General features: G+C 51.0%; 6 protein-coding genes across 8 annotated transcripts; 4 read left to right on the top strand and 2 right to left on the bottom strand.

Moving 5' to 3' along the window:
• Positions 1–83: 83 nt before the first annotated feature.
• On the top strand, positions 84–5,514 carry LOC131212535 (neurogenic locus notch homolog protein 3-like). Of its 3 annotated transcripts, none has more exons than XM_058206433.1 (8): positions 84–111; positions 1,573–1,821; positions 2,517–2,743; positions 2,846–2,927; positions 4,088–4,179; positions 4,240–4,761; positions 4,839–4,929; positions 5,014–5,514. In XM_058206433.1, exons 1-8 carry the CDS (start codon positions 84–86, stop codon positions 5,151–5,153), a joined length of 1,431 nt encoding a protein of 476 aa, XP_058062416.1. In that variant the 3' UTR covers positions 5,154–5,514. The 3 variants fall into 3 exon arrangements, with proteins under 3 accessions (XP_058062416.1, XP_058062417.1, XP_058062415.1); XM_058206434.1 differs by lacking the exons at positions 84–111; positions 1,573–1,821 and adding exons at positions 1,006–1,187; positions 1,473–1,572; XM_058206432.1 differs by lacking the exon at positions 84–111 and adding an exon at positions 1,006–1,187 and having other exon boundaries at positions 1,473–1,821.
• A 904-nt stretch (positions 5,515–6,418) lies between these two features.
• On the top strand, positions 6,419–7,933 carry LOC131210692 (delta-like protein 4). Its single transcript, XM_058203972.1, has 4 exons — positions 6,419–6,493; positions 7,032–7,089; positions 7,162–7,385; positions 7,455–7,933. The coding sequence occupies exons 1-4, from the start codon at positions 6,491–6,493 to the stop codon at positions 7,530–7,532; spliced, it is 363 nt and encodes a 120-aa protein (XP_058059955.1). The 5' UTR covers positions 6,419–6,490; the 3' UTR covers positions 7,533–7,933.
• Positions 7,643–9,891, bottom strand: LOC131210691 (ras-related protein Rab-35-like). The gene is made up of 4 exons (XM_058203971.1): positions 9,564–9,891; positions 8,841–9,015; positions 8,621–8,745; positions 7,643–8,544 (listed from the first exon to the last, which is right to left on the bottom strand). Exons 1-4 carry the CDS (start codon positions 9,613–9,615, stop codon positions 8,288–8,290), a joined length of 609 nt encoding a protein of 202 aa, XP_058059954.1. The 5' UTR covers positions 9,616–9,891; the 3' UTR covers positions 7,643–8,287.
• Positions 9,892–10,548: 657 nt separating this feature from the next.
• LOC131210687 (PHD finger protein 12) lies at positions 10,549–14,170 on the top strand. The gene is made up of 6 exons (XM_058203968.1): positions 10,549–10,617; positions 10,717–11,586; positions 11,670–12,309; positions 12,407–13,044; positions 13,110–13,402; positions 13,489–14,170. Exons 1-6 carry the CDS (start codon positions 10,549–10,551, stop codon positions 13,694–13,696), a joined length of 2,718 nt encoding a protein of 905 aa, XP_058059951.1. The 3' UTR covers positions 13,697–14,170.
• LOC131210689 (pyruvate dehydrogenase E1 component subunit alpha, mitochondrial-like) lies at positions 13,748–15,763 on the bottom strand. Its single transcript, XM_058203970.1, has 6 exons — positions 15,632–15,763; positions 15,441–15,497; positions 14,707–15,271; positions 14,460–14,637; positions 14,247–14,391; positions 13,748–14,174 (listed from the first exon to the last, which is right to left on the bottom strand). Exons 1-6 carry the CDS (start codon positions 15,677–15,679, stop codon positions 13,989–13,991), a joined length of 1,179 nt encoding a protein of 392 aa, XP_058059953.1. The 5' UTR covers positions 15,680–15,763; the 3' UTR covers positions 13,748–13,988.
• Positions 15,764–18,627: 2,864 nt separating this feature from the next.
• Positions 18,628–21,074, top strand: LOC131210688 (TWiK family of potassium channels protein 18). Its single transcript, XM_058203969.1, has 5 exons — positions 18,628–18,985; positions 19,046–19,280; positions 19,360–19,544; positions 20,158–20,299; positions 20,407–21,074. Exons 1-5 carry the CDS (start codon positions 18,670–18,672, stop codon positions 21,056–21,058), a joined length of 1,530 nt encoding a protein of 509 aa, XP_058059952.1. The 5' UTR covers positions 18,628–18,669; the 3' UTR covers positions 21,059–21,074.
• Positions 21,075–22,451: the final 1,377 nt, after the last annotated feature.

Here is a 22,451-nt window from a genome sequence, read left to right as displayed (position 1 = left end):
TAATTTAAGCTAGTCTTTTGTGAAGCGACCAGCTCAAAACTTGGCGAATCGAGCGATTCTTGTGAAGAACCATACATTATTCAATGTTAATTAATGACTGCCGATCGCTGGGTTTGTTGGTTCCCACCGTTTGCCGCACCATTTTGGGCGCACCATTGAAAGTGAAACTTTACACGATCTCTAACATAGCTGGAAATACTGATCGAATGCGGTCTTTTTCGTAGAACCGATAAATTTCAACATAAGCCGGTTACCGATGGGGTGTTTTATTTCAACAACGCGATCGATATGTGATCGACGTAAGAAGTAGGGAAGTTTTTCTTCCGGCGTCGCAAACGCCATATCAGTCCGTCAGAGTTCGCCGAGAATTACGTTGTATTTGCACCCATTCTTCATCTGAATAATATCTCCCCCAGAACGGCCCACAGAGCTGGCTGGTGGCGCGTAGGAGTCTCAAAAGAAGCAACAACCTCGTGTGTTCCGCGCATTCCGCGAGAGTTGATGTGCTGATGTTTGCACTCGTGCCCGCTGTAGATTTATTTATTTTCCTCCAAGCGATCGTATCGGAGGGGTTCTCGTGCCAAAGTCCTTAACCACGAAGCGCACAGAATTTGAATCTAGACGGGCCCACGGGTCGCCTCAGAGTGCGGCCTTCAGCAACGAAACATGCGGACACAGGGTAACCTCAGTCAAGGTCAGCGCCGCTGCCAGCCTGTTTAGCATCCGCCTGTTTGAGGTTATCGCGCCTTGCAATAGGCACTTCTCGACAAATTGTTCGGCTCGCAACTGTTGCGCCGTCATCTGGTGGTTTCCCCGTCTTTGCCATATGTTGCTTACTGCGGGGGCAGACCAACTCCATTTGACCGAAGCTCGCGCGCGTGGATTGTTTTGGGGCCTGGCTACGCCTGGCCATTTGCATGGAGGCCGTTCTCGCCCTCGGTCGGTTGGTGTGGCATTTTTATATATACCCCCCTGTATTGATTGTTGTCGAAACAGTTGACAAACGCTTAACGAACCGATCGGATCTCCGAGAGCGATCGGATAATTGTTGGAACCAGACTCTCGGCTCGTCTGAGTCTACCAATCTCGCTACGAATTACGAATCAATCCGCGTGTCAGCCCACGACAAACAAAACTGCCAACGTATCCATTGTTTTAGGTTCCGGAATAGTTGCCCGTTCGAAATGGTAATGATTGAAGAGCGTAGTGGACACGTGCCGTAATCAAATGGTGCCTCAGTGTTTCAAGTTAAATGTGGACAGTGCTTAGACTTAAGGCTTAAGGGACGTTTTTGTGGAATTACTAGTGGAATTACGTAAAGGAAGTCGGAATCTCGGACATTGGGATTGATCACCGCCAGGCTTTTGGATTGATCTTCAAATGACAATACTTGATTAGTGATCTCCACAATGCGCAATTATGCCCTGCGTGCCATGAATTCTTCGCTAATGGTGACCTTTTCCGCCTTCCAGCCGAGGCCTTCCGTGTGTGGCGGTCAGCCCGTGGCCAGCAACCGGGCACGGTTTTTGCTGGCACTGCTGTTGTTCGCGAACGTATGGCTCGCCACCGTAGGTACGCAACGGACCGTCTATCGCGCCGGTGACGAAATTGTGACCATAACGCGCACCAAAGTTGACTCGGCCACCGGAGCACCGCCTCCCGGCTACTCTTACTATAGCTACACGGCCCCCCAGCCGCAACCCGAAATCGTGTACTACACGAACGCGAACGGGATCACGACCAAGCAGTATCAGAGCCCCGCCGGAACTGTGGTTGCAAGCCGTCGTATCCTCTACGATGACGGAACGGCGACGTCGGAAGGCATTGGAACAGTTCCTTTTTTCCTTCAGTTTGCTTTTGGTTTGATTTGGCTTCCAGCTAACCACCTTTCGGCACGTGTTCCGGTAGTTTCCTAGCACCCTGTCCGCACCCTACGCTCGAAACCGGCTGCCCGGATTCGTAACACTATGGTAGTTCTAAAACTAGCTGCACGTAAACACACTTTATTGCCCATACTTATGATAAAATGTTGCCCCACGTTTTATGCTTTTCTAATGTACCCTAAAGTTATGGCTTTCTCGGTTCTCAGAGGCGTATTCTCGATAGTCGTGGATGGAGGTTTACAAACTGTACTTGCTCCAAAACTGGTTACTAATTTCCTAGTACCGCTGTTTGAAGTCGTTTGCAGCACTCACGTTTGACTGAAGGGCGTCCTCCCGCCATTACAATTTGCGATCTCCGTCAACACAACACTTTCCCATTCGCTGCAAACTGATGCCCAATAGTATTTTCTCCCACAATCCTCGGGGGTCAGCGGCGGCAATTGGCGTACACTAACCAACTCTTTACGCGTGAAGTAGGTAGTCCACTTCGCCTGTGCGCGCGGCATCGGCAATAATGGGAACGCGGATTGCGCAATAGAAGATTTCTGCTTAGCTTTTCTCTCTCCTCGGTTCAATTGCATAATCCGAGCTGATGGCGTGTGTTCTCTTCGATCTCGGTTATCGCCAAACTAGGGCAGGGATGTTCGCGCAGCCCGTGCGGTGTAGGCGCCACGTGCCAGGAAACGGCTGGCGGCCGCCCGGTCTGCTCCTGTCCCGCTGGCCATAGCGGCAACCCGCTGGTACAGTGTCGCCGGGAGGAGTGCCTCGATCATTCGGAGTGCCGCTTTGATCAGGCCTGCCGTAACGGGAACTGCGTCAATCCGTGTGCGGGCGTCTGTGGCGTCAATGCCAACTGTGAGGTAGGCATTCCCCGGCACTCGCCGATCTGGAGCTCGAACGCGATTTTGCAACCCCATTTACCTGTATAATGCCCCCACGTACTTGCCTTGGTCCCCAAAAAGGTTCGCAATCATGTGCCGGTGTGTAGCTGCCCGCGGGGACGAACTGGAGATCCATTCAGCAGTTGCCGTCTACAAGATCCGGGTAAGCAATTCCTCCTGTTCTCACACGTGGGCGTTTGTTCCGGAAGTGGCAGAGCGCCCTACGAAACGATCATGCTTAGCGTGGGAAGACTGATCTCGTCTTGATTTTAGCTACTACGCTTGAAGTCCAGAGCAGACACAGCAGTTTAATTACGTTTACAGCCGGCGCTTGGCGAGCCGGCGATACATTGCAAACTAATGACATTGTTTTCCTGTGGCCACACCTACGCTCTCGGGGGTTTGTGTTTCGCCCGTACTCCAACACGAGCATCAGAATTTTATCGCGCCACGTTGTTTGCTAACGCGATCGGCGGCTTTGTGGCTTACCTTGAACTTGCTTCAATGCATACTTGGCGTCTTCTCTGGCATTGTGTGTACAATGAACCGCGGAAACAAACGGACTCACTGGGAAACACTTCGTTGGTGTAGGTACACTATTGTTTCAGTGCGGTGTCACAGTCACGAAGACGGCTATCTGGTTCCGATTGTACGCGGGCGATGCCTCCTGGCGCGGGCACTCTCAGGTCCCGATATGGTAAATCCGCAATAAAATGTCGAATATTTGTGGTTGGATCTAACAGTATACTGGCCTTTATTAAGAATACAAAACATGTTTTGCTGAAGAGCTCACAATGCGAAGAATATTGCTACTTCAAATGTCAAGGAGATAGCTGAGGACGTATTATAAAATGTTGGTTGCCGTAGTAGCCATGTGAACTGAGTGGGATGTTGTATCGTAAGTAGCCTACGCCGTGATCTCAATTTTTCAAGCATCAATTACTAAAGAATACACTGTCAATCATAATAATGAGCTTCGAACCAAACGAAGTCCATTGGGGCAGTATAAAAAGTCCTACGCAAACTATTGCGAATAATTGGCGTCTTCCAATCGTGTTGATGTTGTAAAGGTTGGTTCATAAGCAGGCGGATAAAAACGAGTTGAAAACGTATTTAAATGAACGCCTCTCGAAGCACCATGCTGTGCTCAAGGGAACTCTGGCAGCAATTATCCCTTTAAAGGAAACGATTCCGTCGGGCTGGTTTGCAGCTGAGGCCTATGTTATGTAATTTACTGTTGAAAATTTTACTCTATAGCAATAAATGAATTTTAGTTGGGTTCGTCTTCTTTACGAAAACTAAACTGACATTATTTTGCTTCAGAGGAACTGTGCCGTCCCAGTCCGTGCGGATCCAACACCAAATGCAACGTTGTCAATGGCGTTCCAACATGTTCCTGCTTGACTGGCTACATAGTAAGAGAACCGTACACCAGTCGGCAATCGGCTTCGGCTTCAAGTTTAGTTTCTTCACAGGGTTCACCTCTTTCCGGCTGTCGGCATGAGTGCGAATCGGACGTGGAGTGCAGCGGCAACCAGTACTGCAGCCAGTTCAAGTGCGTCAACGGGTGCAACCAGTGTGGAAAGGGTGCAACCTGCGCCCGCGTGACCGGTCACCGTGCGGTTTGTGAGTGTCCGAAGGGCTACATCGGCAGCCCGTTCACCGAATGTCGCCCGGAGTGCTTCGGTGATCGCGATTGTCCTGGGGGGCGCCCGGCATGTATCTACGGTATTTGCAAGAATCCGTGCGAAGGAGCGTGCGGTGTTGGGGCAGACTGTAACCTACGAGGGCTGACGCCGATCTGTAGCTGTCCACGGGACATGACTGGCGATCCGTTCATTAGCTGCCGGCCGTTCACGAAAGAGGATCTCTGCAGTCCGAACCCGTGTGGCGCGAATGCTGTCTGCACCCCAGGATACGATCGCACCAACCAGGAACGACCGGTTTGTACTTGTCCACCGGGTTACACCGGAAACGCGCTGTCTGCCTGCGTTCGCGTAAGTTGTCGTTGGTCAGCGGGGTAACCATTGCGAACTAGTACTCGATAACGCTCGACATTACGTTACATTTTCAGGGTGAATGCCAAAGTGATGCCGAATGTGCTGATCATAAGGCCTGCATCTCGTACCAGTGCGTCGATCCGTGCGCTGGGCAGTGTGGAACTGGTATGTTACTTTTGCCTGCTAAAGTACTGTGGTTATGGTGAGAAGATTTCTGAAACTCATTCTGCATTCAATCGCTTCCTACAGGTGCCCAGTGCCAGGCTAAGCGCCATCTTGCCGTCTGTACGTGTCCTGCGGGAACACAAGGAGACGCACTCGTGTCATGCCGGACGGCTCGAAACTATCCGGTCGCCCGATACAACAAGAAACGAAGTGTCACTCCCTAATTCCGCTGCCAACGTGTCACAAATTTTGCCCGTGCACTGCTCCCCAATGATTTGGGGAGCCAATACGATAGCACAGCTTCCATTGTCAACGGGAGTGGAGCCGCCAATGCTAGTCGTGCGCCAGGACATCTGTAACACTTGCCCCGGTTAATCCGTAACTTATTTAAACTCCAGCTCACTTCTGTAGAATAACGAACGGTCAATTATTTATCGCTCTTACAGGCTTCGAGATTGCTAGGTAACACGTTAAAGCTATGTAGGGTTCATTTGTTTCAGAATCCCAGTTCTAATAAAACGCTAATGAGTAGAATGTGAGTCAAACATTTCAGGTAAACTTCTAATAAACAATTCCAAACCATGATCTGGGAATTTGATGGAACTTAACATTGAAGCAGTGAGAATATCACTAACTAATTGTCATTGTCCCAGTGCAGTACGGTCGCACTATGCTTCTAAGGCCAAAGGGTAGCGTCTTAGTCAACCGGAGCGAAATGGATACAGGGTTTCCCCACCAGGTTGCGCATGGAGCAACCCGTCATTGTTCCAGTTTCAATTGTGTTTGAAGCATCTTCTCAAGCAGCAGCACTGTGACGTCTATGATCGCATAGCGTACGGAACTGTGGCTAATAATGGCTCAGAGGAAGTAATCATTGCAGTATTGGGTATACTGAATTTCAGTGTAGTTCAACCATCTACGCACGCTCGTGCGTTTATGATCGTTATCATAGGATGTGAGAAATAATTATAATTTGTAAAAAAGATACGATCATCACGTTCGCACTTGCTGCGGATTGCACACGCTACACAGTAGTTCTGCACGGAGAAAAGGAATACGGAGGAATACAAAGAAAATGTCTATTTTGCGGCCTTGCGGCACATGGTTGTTCAAAGTCTGTGTTACAATAATTGTTAATCTTTTCACTATCAACATAATATTTTGAAAAATGTATCCATTTCAATAAAACTCAAAAGCTTATCGCGAACATCTTAGCTTATCGCGAACCCGTTACAAATTAGTCGGGTCAATGGAATCATGAAGGACTAATCTGTTCCATGTGTTCGTACAACATTCGGAGTAGTCAGTTGATCTGTGAAAATATTCAATGTGCTAATTAGAATACCCACGCATCCATACCAACAATTGGTATGGAAATGGTGCTATAGAGTTCCGTGAGAAAATTGTACCCATTTTCCAGTTCCCGCAGGCTCAATACTGTTTAAAGTGTTTTATACTCTCGGTCATCGCTGCCCGGTGATCAGTGTAACATTTGCGCTAGTACTGATCGTTTGATCGGAAGAACATCTTGGTGTAGTAGAAAAACGCTGTTTAACTAATCATGGTACGAAAAATATCTGTCCTCCGATCATTTACTTACTGATATTTGGTTCGATTCCCGTTTCTGTGCGGAAGGGACTGAAGTGGCGAAAGGTGGCTTAACAGGCGTCGAAAAAATGATGGATTAACATGGCGTGTGCAGTAACCGGCGAATGATTAGATGCTAAAAATGGGCCCATTGCTCTGTGACCTTTTTTTCGTGTTAGAAACTCAACCTGAAATATTGTTATTTAGTTGCATTAAACTTTAGTGCGCAGCTAGTGTCATCCGGATGGGTGAGAAATGCTCGTTCGTGTTTAAAGCAAGGCTGGGAACAGCAAGAGGCGTGTGAATGATTCACTAGGGGTGACCTTGAGCTACAGGCAATCTTTCACCAAAATCATGTTCAATTAAGAGCGAACAGTGAGAAAACAAATTCAAAATGCCTCATTGGCAGTTGTTCGGTTTCTGTTAATTCTGTGCCAGATTGTAGTTTTTAACTTACTGAGCGACCATCACTTTATCGCTTTTAAGTGAATTGCTTGTCCGTCTCTATTTTGCAGTCACATTTTAAGTTGGCTGTTGTGTTTACACTGTTGGCCATTACCAGCAAAACTGAGGGTGAGTACATACTTAGACGGGACGACCGGCAATACCACAACATTTCAAAGTGCACTCCGCTTCCCTCCACAGCACAGTGCACGGATAATCCATGCGGCACCGGGGCGTCGTGTCGATTGAATGCGGCCGCCATTCCGGTCTGCTCGTGCCCGTTCGGTTATCTCGGCGATCCGTTCAAGGAGTGCATTCGGCCGGAGTGTGTCAGTGACGGCGACTGCACCGAGTTTCAGGGATGCCGCAAAGGCAAGTGTGTCGATCCCTGCGTTGTGAGCTGCGGCACGAACGCTGCGTGTACGGTAAGACACGTTGCACCGGTTACTAGTGAGCCGTTTTATGAGCGAATTTTTCTTTCCATCACCAAACAGACCAAACATCATGTACCTGTGTGTTACTGCCCCGAAGGATTCACGGGTAGCCCGTTCGAACGCTGCGATCCGCTGTAGTCCTCTGAAAAATCTGATCCCATCATTGATCCGCCCCTTTTAATCCCGCGGAAACACATGGTTCGCTGCGAAGGCGAATGAGAATCGAAAACACGTGACACATACCGGTTATGTTTTGGTTTGTTTTTTTTTATACAATTTTTCGATGAGCTTTTGCGTTCATTCTTAGCGTTCGGGTTCTTTTAAATACACGTTTTGCCGAGAAAATCAAAGAAGCGTTACAGTTATCATAATTATTATTACTGATATTATATTACTATGATGGTTTGCTGGATGATGCAAGTGTGGCTGCTTGGATTGCATTCGACATCGGTTGTTCGTTGGTTTTGTGGTGACGATGAGGAGAGGTTGTCGTTGTTTGACGATCGAACAACATCCAAATAAACATAAAAAAGCACAACATCAGCACTCCCCACAAGACGAGACTCCGGAATTGGAATGGTGCTTTTGGTTTTTGTTTTTCTAATCAGCGTTGGTTCGGGGATACAAATACTATCCCATTTACTACTTCAAATACTATTCCGGCCAATCAACTACTTCTTTGCCGCACCGCACCGGTTGCTTAGCGACCGGCGAAAAATCGGCCCAAGTGTGTTGCTATTTTTGCGCGCATTTTGCTTTTGTTTCGTGTCGTTGTCCGTTGTATGCCTTGATCGTAATCGTAATCTGTACAATTTTTCTGCGCCACTGCGGCTACAGTCCAGCGGAACGGTTTGACCCGGTGAACCGGCAGGGACCGATGCGGTCCAACCCCACTAGCAGCATTTGTTCTTCTTTTTATGCGTTCCCTTCTTCAGCTGCACCGTATCGTTGTTCGTTTCGGACTGCTGTGCTTTCTGCGTTTGCTTCTTGTGTCGCAGCACCTGCTCGGTGATGGCGAGGAACATTTCCTCCACGTTGATGTTATCTTTGGCGGATGTTTCAAACAGTTGGATGTCCATCTGGTTCGCGAATCGTTGCGCATCCTCGGTGATCACCACCTTCCGGTTTGGATCATCGTTTTTGTTGCCAACTGTGGGAGGGACGGTGTGGTTAAGACAAGGGACAAGCTATTCTGTGCGTGGCAACCTGCTCACGATCGTACTTACCGAGTACTTTATTCACTACGTCACAGTTGGATTCGATTTCTTGCAGCCAGCGCTTCACGTTACCGAAGGACTCGCCATTCGTTACGTCGTACACTACGATCACACCGTGGGTTCCTCGGTAGTAGCTGTGGTGGACAGGAAGCAAAAACGGAACAAACGTGAGCCATCAATTCACACACACCCAAACAAACCAATTCGCTCCAATTTCCGCGCTGCTTACGTGTTGGTGATCGTTCTAAATCTTTCCTGTCCAGCAGTGTCCCAGATTTGCAGCTTCACGCGCTCGCCGTTAATCAACACCGTACGGATCTTGAAGTCTACACCGATGGTGGTTATGTAGCTCCCGGAGAATGTATTGTCGGAGAATCGTATCAACAGGGAAGACTTTCCAACGCCTGTAATCGGGAAAGTACAGTATTTTCGTATTAAGATCCCGCTGGTTACGCTAGAGCTATTATTCAGTTGCGAATCGGTGGCACGTTAGAAAGACGATAAGGCGCTTCTTTGCGTGCGATGGACCATTAAAAGGACCAGCGGATAGGGGATGGAAAAATTGCGTGCAGCGGTTTGCTGATAAGCGGCTGAAGGTGGACGGAAGCGCGGTATGTGGTGCGCTATCCACAAGCATAAGCCGAAAATTTTCTTGGAAAGAACTCGTTTAGTCACCGCCCAATGATTGCTTTTTAGCAATGGACAGGCGCAGCTAGCAAAATTCTACTTCGTTCATCGTTTTTTCTATTTCAATCTTTAAGGAAACCAATTCGTCGAACGCATTGCTGATGCGATCTTTTTCCATGGAATACTTGAGGAATGCATCTCTTTGTTCGAGGGTCAGATATAAACAACGGGTCCGTAATGGGGAGGTTCGAGACTGAGGGGGTCGGCCGAACGGAGCCGGATCCGCCTACCCGCATTGCATTGCTGGCTGCCGCTTACTACTTACCACTGTCACCAATAATAAGCAATTTAAACAAATGGTCATACTCCCGGGCCATTATCAGATCACTTTCTTGTGTCGGGTTGCCACTGAACTCCCTTTCGAAACGCTGTGCCCCCGTGCCCGTCCCTTGCGTCGCTAGTCGGTGTGCGGTTGATCGACCAGTCCTCTAGCACAGCAGCATAATACCGCGATTCCGGCTGCAAGCGATCGGGAATACGGGCCGCACAGTCGGTCGATGCGCCACGAGAGTTGAAACGAAAGAAAACACAAGAAAAACCGATTCACGAGCACGAAACACACAAACGGCAAGGAAAAATCACATCATGGGACAATTTCGTGACAATTAAGGCTGACAGAGCTAACGTAACGTAACGTAAACGTAACGCGTAGAACGCTTTTCTCTACGTCAAAAAAATGTAACGTCGTTTTGTGACTGATGATGATGATTTCGATGATGATTTTTTGGGTGGTCGAACGAAATTGCTTGACAGTTTGTTTCTGTTTTGTTTTGTTTCACGAAATTAAAATTGTTTGAAATAAAATAAAGTAATTCTGAAACATTAAATATGAAATTTATTTGAATAATTATTTTAATTATAAGGCATCCCGGGATGATAATATAGGGATCGATCGCTTAGCTTGAGTAACCGCGTGAATATTGCCACCGATTTATCACAAAGCACTCGTAGCTACTTTAATAGTAATTTAAGTAATTAAAAGTAATTTAATAATTGAATAGTTTTCCGATGTGAAACGGTTCATCACCACCACAAACAATGCGAGAATCTGGATTGTTTGCTTGAAAGGGATCTCCAGCGAAGTCACGCGCCGCTAGGCACAAAAGGCAGTGGCGAAGTATCGTTTGTAAACAGACTGTCGGTCTGTCACGCGCACTGAAATAAATTCAATGCCAAGAAGCGAACATTTACCCCGAGTGCAGTTTTTCTTTTTAACTTTCTCGAGTCCGGTTGATCCGTAGAGATTAACGATGAATGATAGAATGTGTAAACAGCGTACCCAGACGTACGACTTGAATCTCACGGGGGGTTTGATGCCGGTAAGCATGAAATCCGAGCCTCGCGATTGGGCCACCGAGGAAGCGCACACGGAGTTCGCGTTCACAGAGCTAATTCGTAACGTAATTTATTGTTTGCAGTTGATACAAGCGCTCATAAAACCACCTGAATCGATTGACTCCCCGGGACGGGCACACCTAAGACGATCGAACCACCCGTACTACCGTAAACCGGGCCGGGGTCATAATAACGACACGTGTGACTCGTGCAAGGAAGGTGGTGATCTGCTGTGCTGCGATCGATGCCCATCTAGCTTCCATCTCGGGTGTCACGATCCGCCGCTGTCGGAGCAGGAAATACCGAACGGTCAGTGGGTTTGCCATACGTGCAAGTGTAAAGCAATCGACGATCCGTTGGGAACGAGCGCAAAGCTCAGGTTTCGCGATCGAAGCTTATCGCACAAGAGCTCCAATTCCAGCTCCTCCGGTAGCAAAACGTCGAACGATGGAGATCAAAATGGGGCGGAAAATGATGTGGTCGTTACATACAGTGCACCGTCGACACCACCACCTCCAGACAGTTCGACCCCGCAGAGGGTCGTTCCTATTCTTCCGCTGCACCCCATGTTTCCGGCACCCGCGTTGGAAGAGGACTTCAAATCGAACACCCCGCTGGATCACCTGATACGGGCGGCCAAAATTTTGAACCCCAAACAGTTCGAACTCCCACCCGATATGGAGGTGAACTTTTCCTTCCCCGGCATGGACAAGGCCGACTACGGGAAGTTTGGTAAGCGGGCGAAGCTGCGCAAAATGCACGAACTGGACAGCCAGGGCCTGGTGCCGCTGCCGGCTAGAACGTGCCACTTTTGTGGAACATCCTGCCGGAAGGCCCCACTTGTCGCGTGTGACTATTGCGACCTACTGTTTCACCAGGATTGTCTCGATCCGCCACTCACCGCAATGCCCACATCTTTGTGGATGTGCCCGAACCACGTGGAACAGTATATTGTAAGCGACCCGATCCGGAAACGGGGGGAAACGGAGACCGATTAGAAGAAAGTGATTAAATTATTTCCTCTCGCTCGCTACAGGACTGGAAACTGGTTAACTCTGTATCGGCGACAGAACGCGTTCGGCTGTGGAATCAGTTCAACGGCGAGGTCGATCATGAGCTGGTGAAAACGGAATTCTTACGCAAGGTCCATCGAAAAAACCCTCCTTTCCGCTTCAGACAAAAGCTAAAGCAGCGACCGAAGGTGATCATCCCTCCCGCGATCGAGTATATGTATCAAAATCCTTCCCCATTGCTGCCGTCACTCAAAACGTTTCTGCGTTCGCGACGGGTGAACCCTTCGGTACACTTCGAGGACGCTCGAGTGCGGTACGATGACAAAGATTTGCTGCAAATGGTAGACCAGGAACTCAAGGATATCGACGAAGCGGACTCGAAGTTGGGCTTCGGAAAAGCGAACAGCGATGACAACAGTAGTGACGCTGAAAATGACGTCCGGGTTAATGCAACGGACCGTAAAGGTCCAGAGATCGTTGTAGGGAACGATGAAGCGGAGCGATGTGGGAATAATGAACTAAACATAAATGAGGAACCGGGTCAAGGATTGGCAACTGAGGGGACACCAGCTCATGACGTGCCTGACGGTGCTGAAGCCGATGTCAAGCAGTCAGAGCTTACCGATAAGCATCAGAATTTTGTCGAAGCGGATGATGGAAAAGGTGAGTTTCTGGTAGACGAGCCTGTTCTATCGGACCCAGTAGTCTGATCGATAACTCTGTCCCAACTGATCGATAACTAACCTCCAAATCATTTCAGTACTTGACTGTGAACTCAGCCAGTTGGATGCCAGTCTGGTGCGTCTCTTAGCAGTACAACGCTTGAAACAGATCATCGCTGACCATCCGGAGTGTTTGCGAAAAGGCTCGCCAACTGGAAACGAACCGAGCGAAACAATCGAACAGTTGTGCCAGAAAGATGACGTGAAGAAGATACCTCTTCCGAGCGAACTGCTAACGAAGGACGATATCGAACGGATAGCGCGAGAGTTCGCTAATTCGAATGGAACCAGTGCCAGGAAGGAAAGTGAACCAATGGACATCGATGGCAATAAATTGAACGCAACAGCCGATCAGGCGGCGGTGACGGTTTCGACGGAACTACAATCCCAACAACCCGTGGTTGACTCCGGTGGTCCCGTTGGGTTGAGTGATTTGATGGACCGAGTCGGAAAGCGAGCGCAACATAGGCAGATCCGCGTGCGGGCAGCCCTATCCTGGATCGATCTGGAAGATGATGGTTATTTTTCGTTCGAAAAAGTAGACGCCAACGAAGCGTTCTGTATGTCGTATCGCTCGTTCACGATCGGCTCCGGGACGGGTAACGATGTGACGCTGGCTAAGTACGGTGAATGCTGCTGCACGTCTAGTCGGCATGCGATCATATTTTACGATGAGGTTAGAAACCGGTGCCGTGCCGCAGTGTTCCAGATCGATTAAATGCATCCATAAACTTTTTTTAGGTTACACAATTGTTCGAGTTGATCAACTATTCGGAGTTTGGAACGGAGGTTAATGGGCACCTTTATGGGTGTGATTTCAGTCATCAGCTTTCAGAGCGACCTGCGGAACATTCATCCTCCAGCGGTGGATGGCGCAAGCGCATGCGAAGAGATGATGCGACGGCACATGACGCTGGACCTGTTACGTCGACCACCAAGAACGATCAACTGAAGCAAGACGTACAGAGTATACTGGACAAATCGCGCAAAAGGCTTGCTCAGGATCGGGTTGAGGAATTTTACAGCACCGCTGTGTAAGTAGCAACCGTTTGGTTTCTGGTTACAGAAACAGGGTCAATTCCGCCGGTCTCACGCTGCATGCTTTTCACTTTCCACACAGGATGGCCGATCTGCCGTTACCTTCCTGCCAATGTGCACCCGAGCGGCGCATCCCAACAATGGCGACGGGCTGGGAGGGCAGCGCCATCTTGTATCACGGATCACTGATCCGCTTCGGTTGCCACGGTTTTGTCTTTACAATCATCGACTACGACGACGGCGAGGACGAATTCGATGATTCTTACCGAGACAGCGACAGTGACGAGTGACGCCGTCGGTCACTTACAGTGATGGCCAACTAAACAATGATCAATGCAATGTGGACCCTCAATGTTCTACATTATTTTCATTGAAATAAACTTCAGGTATACGCGTTTGCGTAACATGCGTGCAACAAACGACGGAGCGTTCCTTACAGATGGTATTAGAAAATGAATCCCAGCTAGTTGTGGGAAAATGGGTTCTATTCATTCAATTCTTCGCACAGCCTCCCGGGGATTAGCCCAGAAAAGGACACTTGAGTACCGCTTGCCAACCGCAAACCGAGTTTGCTGTTATCCTCTACAGATTAACGGCCCGCTTGAGCGTACCATGCTTCAGCCACGATCCGGGCGAACAGCCCCGGATGTCTCCTTCCAGGTTCATCGAATACACATCGGTCGACAGTTCCGGGAGGCCGATTTCCGAGTCGCCTTTCGCTTGTTTGGTCGCTTCGTCGACCTCCTTTTTGATTTCATTGTCCATGGTCTGGGGGCAGGAAAAATAAGGATAAATGAAACCCTGGACACGGGCTTTGTGCAGCTAATCGCGTTACGGTACCTTCAGCTCATCCGCCGTTACCAGACCGGCGGCCAGAATCTTGTCCTTGAACGAGGAGATGGGATCTCGCGTTTGGCGCACCTCCTGCACTTCGTCGCGCGTTCGGTAGCTCGTGCCGGGGTCGGACATTGAGTGGCCGGAGTAGCTGTTGGTGGAAGCGCACGAAATGGAGGCAAATGCTTGCGGCCAACAAAGGCTTGTCGGAATACTTACCGGTAGGTGTACACTTCCATCACCACCGGTCCAATGTTGAGTACGTGGTTGATGGCGAACTCGGTTGCTAGTTTCACGGCCACGACGTCCATTCCGTCGACCCAGATGCCCGGTAGCACGTCACCCCGCTGATAGTAGTTCACGTTGCACGATCCACGCTCCGCGCTGGTTCCCATTCCTAGGTACAGTAAAAAGAACCCTGCGGTCACTCTGCTTCAAGCCCAAGGCATTCCGTAAGCCGCCGTACCGTAGCCATTGTTTTCGCAGACGAAAATGCATGGCAGCTTCCACAGGTGCGCCATGTTGTAGGCTTCGAAGATCTGCCCCTGGTTGGCCGCACCGTCTCCGTACAGGGCTAGGCAAACGCCCCCGTTGCCCTTGTACTTGCAGGCAAGCGCCACCCCGGCACCGAGCGGAACTTGGGCCCCGACGATGCCATTGCCACCGTAAAAGTTGGGGGCGTACATGTGCATGGAGCCACCTTTGCCCCGGGCGCACCCACCCTGCTTGCCGGTCAGCTCGCACAGGACACCACGAGGCGAAACCCCCATTAGGTACGTCCAGCCGTGCACGCGGTACGCCGAGATGATGTTGTCCTGTGACCGCATTGCCCCCTTCATACCGACGGCACACGCCTCCTGACCCGAGTACAGATGACAGAAACCGCGCACCAGCTTCTCCTTGTACAGATTCCCGGCCGACGTTTCCAGGCGGCGGATCGTTTGCATTTGCCGGTAGTACTTCAAGGCTTCATCCCTCGTGAGAGTACCGCTCGTGGGTGGACCTTCGGTCAGATTGTGCAGCTTGAAAGGCTAAACACTCACACACGCGAAAATAGAGACGGTCAGTGGTGATGAAGTGTTCCGAAATGGTCCAATTGCCCTCCCAAAGGACCCGGCGGTACACCCAGCGTGCCCGACAGTACCCGATGGTAAGCACTTCAAGGTCACCGCGGGCACGATTGCGGTGCACTTTTCTCACCTTGACTTCGATTTTCGCTTCGGTTGCATAATTTTTCACCACCGACACCATCGCCACCTGGAACGAAAAATAGCCATTTATTATCGTCATCACCCACCGAGCGAAGCCGTTCCCTGCCGGTTAGGTGGCCATAGTTTGCCACCTTTGGGGTCCCGGTCTGTGCACCGGAAACGTTGCGGGTTCTCACGTACCTGCCGGCGGGCGAAACGCGGCGCAAGGCAGAGTCCTGTTTTGATCATCGTTAGTCGATCTCGTGCGTGCGATCAGATCGGTGCGAACGTTGCGCTGAGACTGCGCTCCCCTACGTTGTCACGGCGACGGCGATTTTCGCGGTGAGTGGGTTACGTTTTTTTGCAGTGCAAAAATAGTGCACTTCACGTGAGATGCACTCGGCCATGCCAGACCCAGTGCAGCGCCGTCCGATGGTATGCGTGTGCCGTGCCGAGTGACGCACGCTCCCCGTGTGCGGTTTTGCAGTGTGATGGTGGTCGTTTGGTGTGGTTTGGGATGCACTCAACTCTAATCAGCTTTGAAGAGCGCGATGAGCCCGACGTTATGTTCTCTTCCGGATAGATAGTGCCGGCGATGTACATGGTAATGAGCATTTGATTGATTACTGCACAGTGCAGATTGCCTTCCGATCCACCTGATTGCTGATTGTACACTGATTACTGCAGCCTATTAGTTACTTTCGAAGTCTGCGGCCCACTTCAGGGTGGACTGTATTACTAGGGGCCAAGAGAAAATGAATAACTTAAATTAAATTGTGCTTATGGTTGGGATGCTTTATTGCGTTGAAGTTGGAATAAAATAGATTAAATTATTCATTTTATTACCCTAACAGGCACTATGAGCCAAATGAAGCGGCGATGAAACGGGATCACTCGGATCGCCTCCGACGTTTGTGCGTTTCTGTATATAATCTACTACAAAAAAAAATGAAACTCTAATTCATCGTTGGGGTCATAAGCAGTTCTTTACACTATAACAGGATACTAGCGCTTTCTCGTTTGCTTTTCCAATCGGCGCAACACTTTTTGCGGAATGAAACCTTCGCTAGGAGTTTGAAAAGGATGTCCAGCATCACAACTTCACATTAACGCAAGACGCTTTTCGACAACAATTAGCCGCCGTTAAGCCCAAAAGCAGACATGGAGCAGCCTGGTGGTTCACATTCCGCAACCTAGAGTTTGCCATTTTCATCGCCTCCTGAGACTCGCGATCCGATATTGGGGTTCGCTTCCTCGCTTTCACATTTGCCACCCATTGGTTCGCCAGTAGCGGGCCAGTGCTGGAGGTTCCCAGAAATGGTTCCACATTAAAATATTCGCCCAATGGCGATAAACCTACCATCATAGCTGGCGAGCAAAAATCGCTTCGAACAAAATGGAAAAGGACACCGCGGAAAGCTCTCTCACGGATCGCTTGCTTTCTCTCTCGCGCTCCTTGCGGAGCAGGCGCACTGGGGGCCAACGATACAACACAACCCGCTGGGCACAGGGTGGCTCGGTGTGCAAATTCAGTCTGTTTCGCGTCCGGTGCCGTGCTGGGCCGCCCGTCGAGCCATTCTTCCCACAGCATCCCACAGAGAGGATAGCGCCCACTTTTGCAGGATCTTACTGGAAGTCAGTCACGAAAGCTGCTGCAGGCTAGAAGAAGGAACGCTTATTGGAGGTGTGAGTGTATGTGTGTGGGGCACAACTCCCCCCACCCGAATTGGATTGAAGTGGCGGCGCTGCTGCCCCGCTGCGGTGGAGTGCTTTTCTGCGGGATGACAGCAGTTCGAAAGCGTGAAGTGGACGTGTGAAGTGTGCCACCGACGAAGGCCCAAGGCGCTCTCAACCCAAGTTTTCCGCTTCATTCCGAAGGTGCCCAAGTGTCCCAACGGTGGAACCGCGGGTTCAATTATAGAGTTATCTCCGGTGGGCGCCCGCAATCCACCGTCTGCTAGGACCTGTTGGGATCCCGAATTCACTCTAGCAGTCGCGTGTGTGTTTGTGTCGACGACGACAACGACGCATAAGTTGGGAAGCTTAGACCGCCCGCCCCCACGGTGGACCACCCACCCCACGGTGGACCACCCACCCCACGGTGGAGATTGTTCAATAATTCATGTGGCGGCCGGAGGACACCGGTCCCGGAAGTTGCAAAGTTTGAGCAACGTGCTTCCGTTGCAGTGCCGCGACTGTTGAGGCCACCCCGTGTGTGAAGAAGTTCCGCAGGTGTTCGGGAATAACTCCGGGGTTCCTGCAAGCGAAATAAGCGGCGCCAAAAAAAAGGATACGATCGCGGGACTGTTTGCGGAGAGAATCACGGGGTAGGCCCCGGGTGGCCCCCATTTTCCGGCTATCCCGGCCCGGCCCGGCTGAATGAGCGAGAGCGAGCGAGGGCGAGTGCGAGCGAGAGAAGTGACCGAAAATTTATTCCGTAAAAACCGAGAGCATAACCTCTCTAAGCTTGCCGTCGGTCGTCGCGCACAGATGTGCGATTATCAGTTGAGTGGTTCGGTGCGGGGAGGGCGGCCATATTACTAAGGCACTGCGGACGGGTGGGTGGTTGGTCGGTGTTCAGAAAATAACTTCTCCAATCCCATATTTCGACCCGTGGGACGGAGGGCGCGTGCCATGGCGGGCGGCGGGGCAGCTACGGGTTTGTGATGTGATTAATTTTGCGCTCCCAAGTTTTTCGATCGCAGCGGGCTGCGTGGATGTCCATCGCGTGCTTTCTGGTGTGTACGTCTGTGCGTGCGTATGTATGTGTTTGTGGGTCGGCGCGGTGCTACGGTACAGCATTACCCGCCCCAAAAAATAACAAGCACCGCGGATGAGTAATGCAAAAACGAGTGGAGTTATGAGAGCCACATCCTGACGAGAAGGATGGGAAAAACGGTTACCATCCGTGCGAAACAATCGTGTGTATGTTGAATTATCAGACCAAAAAAAGGGAGGGAAACAGATAGAGTGAGAGAGTGAGAGAGAAACTAGGGCAGCTTTGATCATAGTTGACATTTGAAAGCCACCCTTTTTCTCGTCATTAGAAACATCCTCGCGACGTCGCGTGGAGAGATAAAGTTTTCGAGCACATTTATTTGGCCCATAATTGCAACCCAATGAGGGTGCGGGGAGGGCCAATAAAGTGCAGCGCGGTGCATTAGTGAAAATCGTGGTCACCGAGAGAAAAGAAAAAAAAACCCATTGAAATGAAATAGTGTTTGGATGCCGCGGCAACGATGAACGAAAAGGACTGCCCGGATCATCACTACCGTTACGACACGTACGTCCCGTTGATGAAATCGGCCACGATGAAGGGCGCGAAAGGTGGACCGGTGCACAGGACCAGCGAAACAAGTACCGTGTTGAAGGGGGGCACTCAGACGACCATGACCAAGCACGGCACTACCACCATCCACAGCAAGGAGGCTGGACCCGGTGGTGGGGCCTCCCGGTGTTGTTCCTGTTGCGGTGGCCGCGGAAGTTCCACCTTCTGGGCGGCCCTGCTGACCAACATAGGCATCTGTACGCTGCTGCTCGCATACACGCTCCTGGGTAAGCATAGAGCGTCTGGAGCTTCCGGATGGACCTGAACGAGCACCGTTTGCTTCGCAGGGTCCTTCATTTTCCTAGCGATCGAAGGAGGCGCCTCGCAGATGCAGCAACGCACGCTGGCGTCCACCAACCGGCACCAGAAGCAGCTACCGGTCGCTGGTCGCCCGGAAACGGCCAACCTGACCTTTCCGCAGCTCATCCTGCTGGAAGCGGTCGAGGCCCGCCAGCGGACCGTGGAGAACATATGGGACATCACGGTGTCACTGAACATTCTGTACCGCGAGAACTGGACCAGGTAGTATCGGGACCGGGCCCCTTTGGTTTGCCGATAGTTTCAAGCAATGGTGCCCCCTCTTGGTTGTTTGTTTCCGCAGACTGGCGTCGATGGAGATTGCCCGGTTCCAGGAGCAGTTCGTCAATCGGTTGCTGGAGGAGATGACGCAGATGCAGCAGCATGCTGCCGTTGGGCCGGCCGGAGCCCACCACGACCACGGTCCGGACAACAACTGGACGTTCGCGAGGGCTTTCCTCTACTCGCTGACCATCTTGACCACCATCGGTAGGCTTCGAATCAGGCGTCCTTTATTGCCCAGTGTGTCCCAGAACCCGAGCTGAGGTCCTGCCTTTTTGCTAGCTTGCTAAGTGTTTTCTGCCATTTTGCGCCAACGGTGCGCCGCAGTCCGGTCGGTTCGGGTTTCTTTATTTCCCCGGTATCGCCGCCACTAATGGCCACTTACGGTACGATGAGTAAAGTGATAAATGCAATTAACTACGCCACCCTTCGGGAGGTCCCATTTTTGAGCGGTATTGAGGGATCGTTTTCGGGGGCTCAGGTCGCGCAGTGTAATGTGCGGGGTAAGTTGCTTTAATGTTTTGGCGGCGAAGTGGTAATTGTGGGGTTGAGTGTAAGCGGAGCATTCAAGTATTTCGTCTACAGGCGATTTGTACCGCCACCGCTCCACTGCGCAGGTAGATAGGTGGCGGGTCACGTGCCTTAATTTTGCTGAAGCTTCCGCGGACCACGTGTTCCGGCGGTCGGTCACGTTCTGAACCTTTTTCTTACGGGGGGCTCCGGGGTTCCATCCACTGTCTGGGAGCAAGTCCATTAGCAGCTAGGCTCGGACGTACGCGCTGCAGACTTCCATTCTCATTTCGTCCTATTCACCTTCCAGGATATGGGAGCGTAGCTCCGCGGACCGTGCTTGGCCGGATGATAACCCTGGCTTACGCCGTGCTCGGCATTCCATTGACATTAGTGTACCTATCCAGCACCGGCGGAATGTTGGCGAAAGTGGCCCGTGGAGTGTTTTCACGGTAAGTTATGAAGTGGCCGCCCCCCCCCCATCCTCGGGTCCAACTTACTGATTGCAATATGATTTTTTTCTCTCTCTCTCTCTCTCTCTCTCTCTCTCTCTGTCCAGGGTGCTGTGCTGCTGTCTGTGCTCCAACTGTGGCTACTGCTGCTACGACGAGAAGCGGATGGAGGAAAAGGAGAAGCGCATGAAGCGCAAACGCCAGCAGATGGAGCTGCACCAGCAGCAGCAGCAGCAACATCTCGCCCTGACCGGCCAGGAGCCGTACTACGTGCGCTCCGGCTCGCTCCAGACCAGTGTGAACTCGCCCGAGAAGCAGCTCACCATGCTGGCGGCCGCAGCGGGAGTAACGCCCGACATGGACTCCACCAGCGGGAGCAACGACAGCGACTCTCGGACCTCGATGCACGGCCTCAGCATACTCGCGCCGATACTGCTCTGCGTGGCCATGATGTCGATTTACATCGTGGTCGGCGCTCTGACCCTGTTCCGCCTCGAGTCGCTGCCCCTCTCGGACGGAGTGTACTTCTGCTTCATGGCCCTGTCGACGATCGGGTTTGGGGCGCTGGCACCGGGGGCACGGCGCGAATCGCCAGCCACCACGTGGTTCTGCGCCGGCTACATCATGGCCGGCATGGCGCTGACGGCCATGTGCTTCAACGTGTTGCACGACGAGATCCTGCACCGGTTGCGGCACATGGTCGAGATGCAGAAGGAAATCCGGACCCACAACGAGCAGAGGCGCTTCCTCGCTTCCTGACGCTACGAGAAGAACACCAACCTCTACCAGCGCAATCCCACCGAGGAAACGTTGATAACCGGTGAGCGAAGTTTACAGTGTTGGGCCATTTGCTTAATCTTAGACAACTAATCACAACTGACGATTGCGACGACAAAGAGCCTCCAGCGGGTCATTATACCCGGAGAGTGGTAAAGGGGGTACTTGCTGAAGGCAGGTCAAACTGAGTCAGGATACGAAAAGTCCAGATTTTAAATGCGATCCTAGCAATTCTAGTAAACCTGTGTTGAGTTCGACAGCAACAGCGTTACTTTGAGATAGATAAAACTATTTGTCATTAGAAGTACTTTAATCGTGTCGAAAGTTATTATTTTACTAAGTTAAGTGTATGTGGTAATTCTGACAAATTGCTGCAAAAAGACGATTTAGTTTTGCTCAAAATAGTAGAAAACTCGTTAGGCCTGTCGCTGTGTCAGGGTTCGCTATGGTAATTGTGGCCGTTACTATGGTAATTCAATTTACATCGATATCTGCTGCCTTCTGAATTTTCGACACTCCCGGGATTCCGTCAATATTTCGTCGTTTCCTACATGAGGGATTCTGCGATCTTTTGCCCGCCGGCGGAAACCAAATTGAAAATGGTTCCCTAATTCAATCACGGACCAATCAAAGACACACGCTCACTCTGGCAGGCGCCATTGCGTAGCATGAACCATGTTTGCATGACCGGAATAACCAACCACCATGAGACACGGAGTTAATAATTCGATTAATTGCCTCGGAGGGAGCGATGGCGATAATTACTAAAAAGAGAGAGAGAGAGAGAGAGAGAGCAAGCAAGCCCTACACCTTATCGATGCTTTTTGCGCCATTTTTGGTTATCTCGAAATTTGAATCAATCGCCTTATCTGCCAGCCGATAGTAATACCGTGTCGCAATCCAACAGGTACTCCGACGTCGGTAATCTTCACGCAGGAGCCGGACTTGGGCCAGCTGCACATCCAGCATGACTGCCACGCGGTGCACCACCCGGTCCACGAGCTGATACCGATCATCACGATGGCCCCGAACGGTCCCAACCCAAACGCCATACCGGCCGAACTGATGGACCGAGGCCTAACGCACCCGGACACCGTGGGAACCAGTAGCGGTGGCGGCGGAGGTCAGCCCATACTGCCCGCCCCGTCCGGTGGCATCAGCCCTACGATGATGTCGTCCAATCTCAGCACTAGCGTGTACACGCTGCCGGAAGAGTCGGAACAGGAGTCGGAAGAGTGTCCAGCGATGTAAGCCCCCCGAAACGGCTAGGTCCGGTCTCTTGTTGGCGACCTTTCCGATAATCCTATGGCCCAATTGTGATGTGAGCTTCTCTTCCGAACGGATACAGGTAGGGGTTTCTTCGGCCACGCCACGA

The sequence above is a fragment of the Anopheles bellator genome, chromosome 2 (genome assembly GCF_943735745.2).
Source record: "Anopheles bellator chromosome 2, idAnoBellAS_SP24_06.2, whole genome shotgun sequence".
NCBI classification, from domain to species: domain Eukaryota; kingdom Metazoa; phylum Arthropoda; class Insecta; order Diptera; family Culicidae; genus Anopheles; species Anopheles bellator.
The sequence above is the reverse complement of the archived record's forward strand: the minus strand, read 5'-3'. Positions and strand labels throughout refer to the sequence as shown.

Coding starts and splice junctions, on each gene's coding strand:
- LOC131210692 (XM_058203972.1), top strand. Junction 7,090..7,161: donor CATTACCAGCAAAACTGAGG/GTGAGTACATAC, acceptor TTCCCTCCACAG/CACAGTGCACGGATAATCCA. Junction 7,386..7,454: donor GCACGAACGCTGCGTGTACG/GTAAGACACGTT, acceptor ATCACCAAACAG/ACCAAACATCATGTACCTGT.
- LOC131210687 (XM_058203968.1), top strand. CDS start 10,549: ATGAATGATAGAATGTGTAAACAGCGTACCCAGACGTACGACTTGAAT. Junction 13,045..13,109: donor CGATCATATTTTACGATGAG/GTTAGAAACCGG, acceptor AACTTTTTTTAG/GTTACACAATTGTTCGAGTT. Junction 13,403..13,488: donor GAATTTTACAGCACCGCTGT/GTAAGTAGCAAC, acceptor CTTTCCACACAG/GATGGCCGATCTGCCGTTAC.
- LOC131210691 (XM_058203971.1), bottom strand. CDS start 9,615: ATGGCCCGGGAGTATGACCATTTGTTTAAATTGCTTATTATTGGTGAC. Junction 9,016..9,563: donor GCTTATTATTGGTGACAGTG/GTAAGTAGTAAG, acceptor TCCCGATTACAG/GCGTTGGAAAGTCTTCCCTG. Junction 8,746..8,840: donor TTTAGAACGATCACCAACAC/GTAAGCAGCGCG, acceptor TGTCCACCACAG/CTACTACCGAGGAACCCACG.
- LOC131210689 (XM_058203970.1), bottom strand. CDS start 15,679: ATGATCAAAACAGGACTCTGCCTTGCGCCGCGTTTCGCCCGCCGGCAG. Junction 15,498..15,631: donor CGCGTTTCGCCCGCCGGCAG/GTACGTGAGAAC, acceptor TTTTCGTTCCAG/GTGGCGATGGTGTCGGTGGT. Junction 14,392..14,459: donor ATGGAAGTGTACACCTACCG/GTAAGTATTCCG, acceptor TTCCACCAACAG/CTACTCCGGCCACTCAATGT.
- LOC131210688 (XM_058203969.1), top strand. CDS start 18,670: ATGAACGAAAAGGACTGCCCGGATCATCACTACCGTTACGACACGTAC. Junction 19,281..19,359: donor TACCGCGAGAACTGGACCAG/GTAGTATCGGGA, acceptor TTGTTTCCGCAG/ACTGGCGTCGATGGAGATTG. Junction 19,545..20,157: donor GACCATCTTGACCACCATCG/GTAGGCTTCGAA, acceptor TTCACCTTCCAG/GATATGGGAGCGTAGCTCCG.
- LOC131212535 (XM_058206432.1), top strand. Junction 2,928..4,087: donor TTGCCGTCTACAAGATCCGG/GTAAGCAATTCC, acceptor ATTTTGCTTCAG/AGGAACTGTGCCGTCCCAGT. Junction 4,930..5,013: donor CGCTGGGCAGTGTGGAACTG/GTATGTTACTTT, acceptor CGCTTCCTACAG/GTGCCCAGTGCCAGGCTAAG.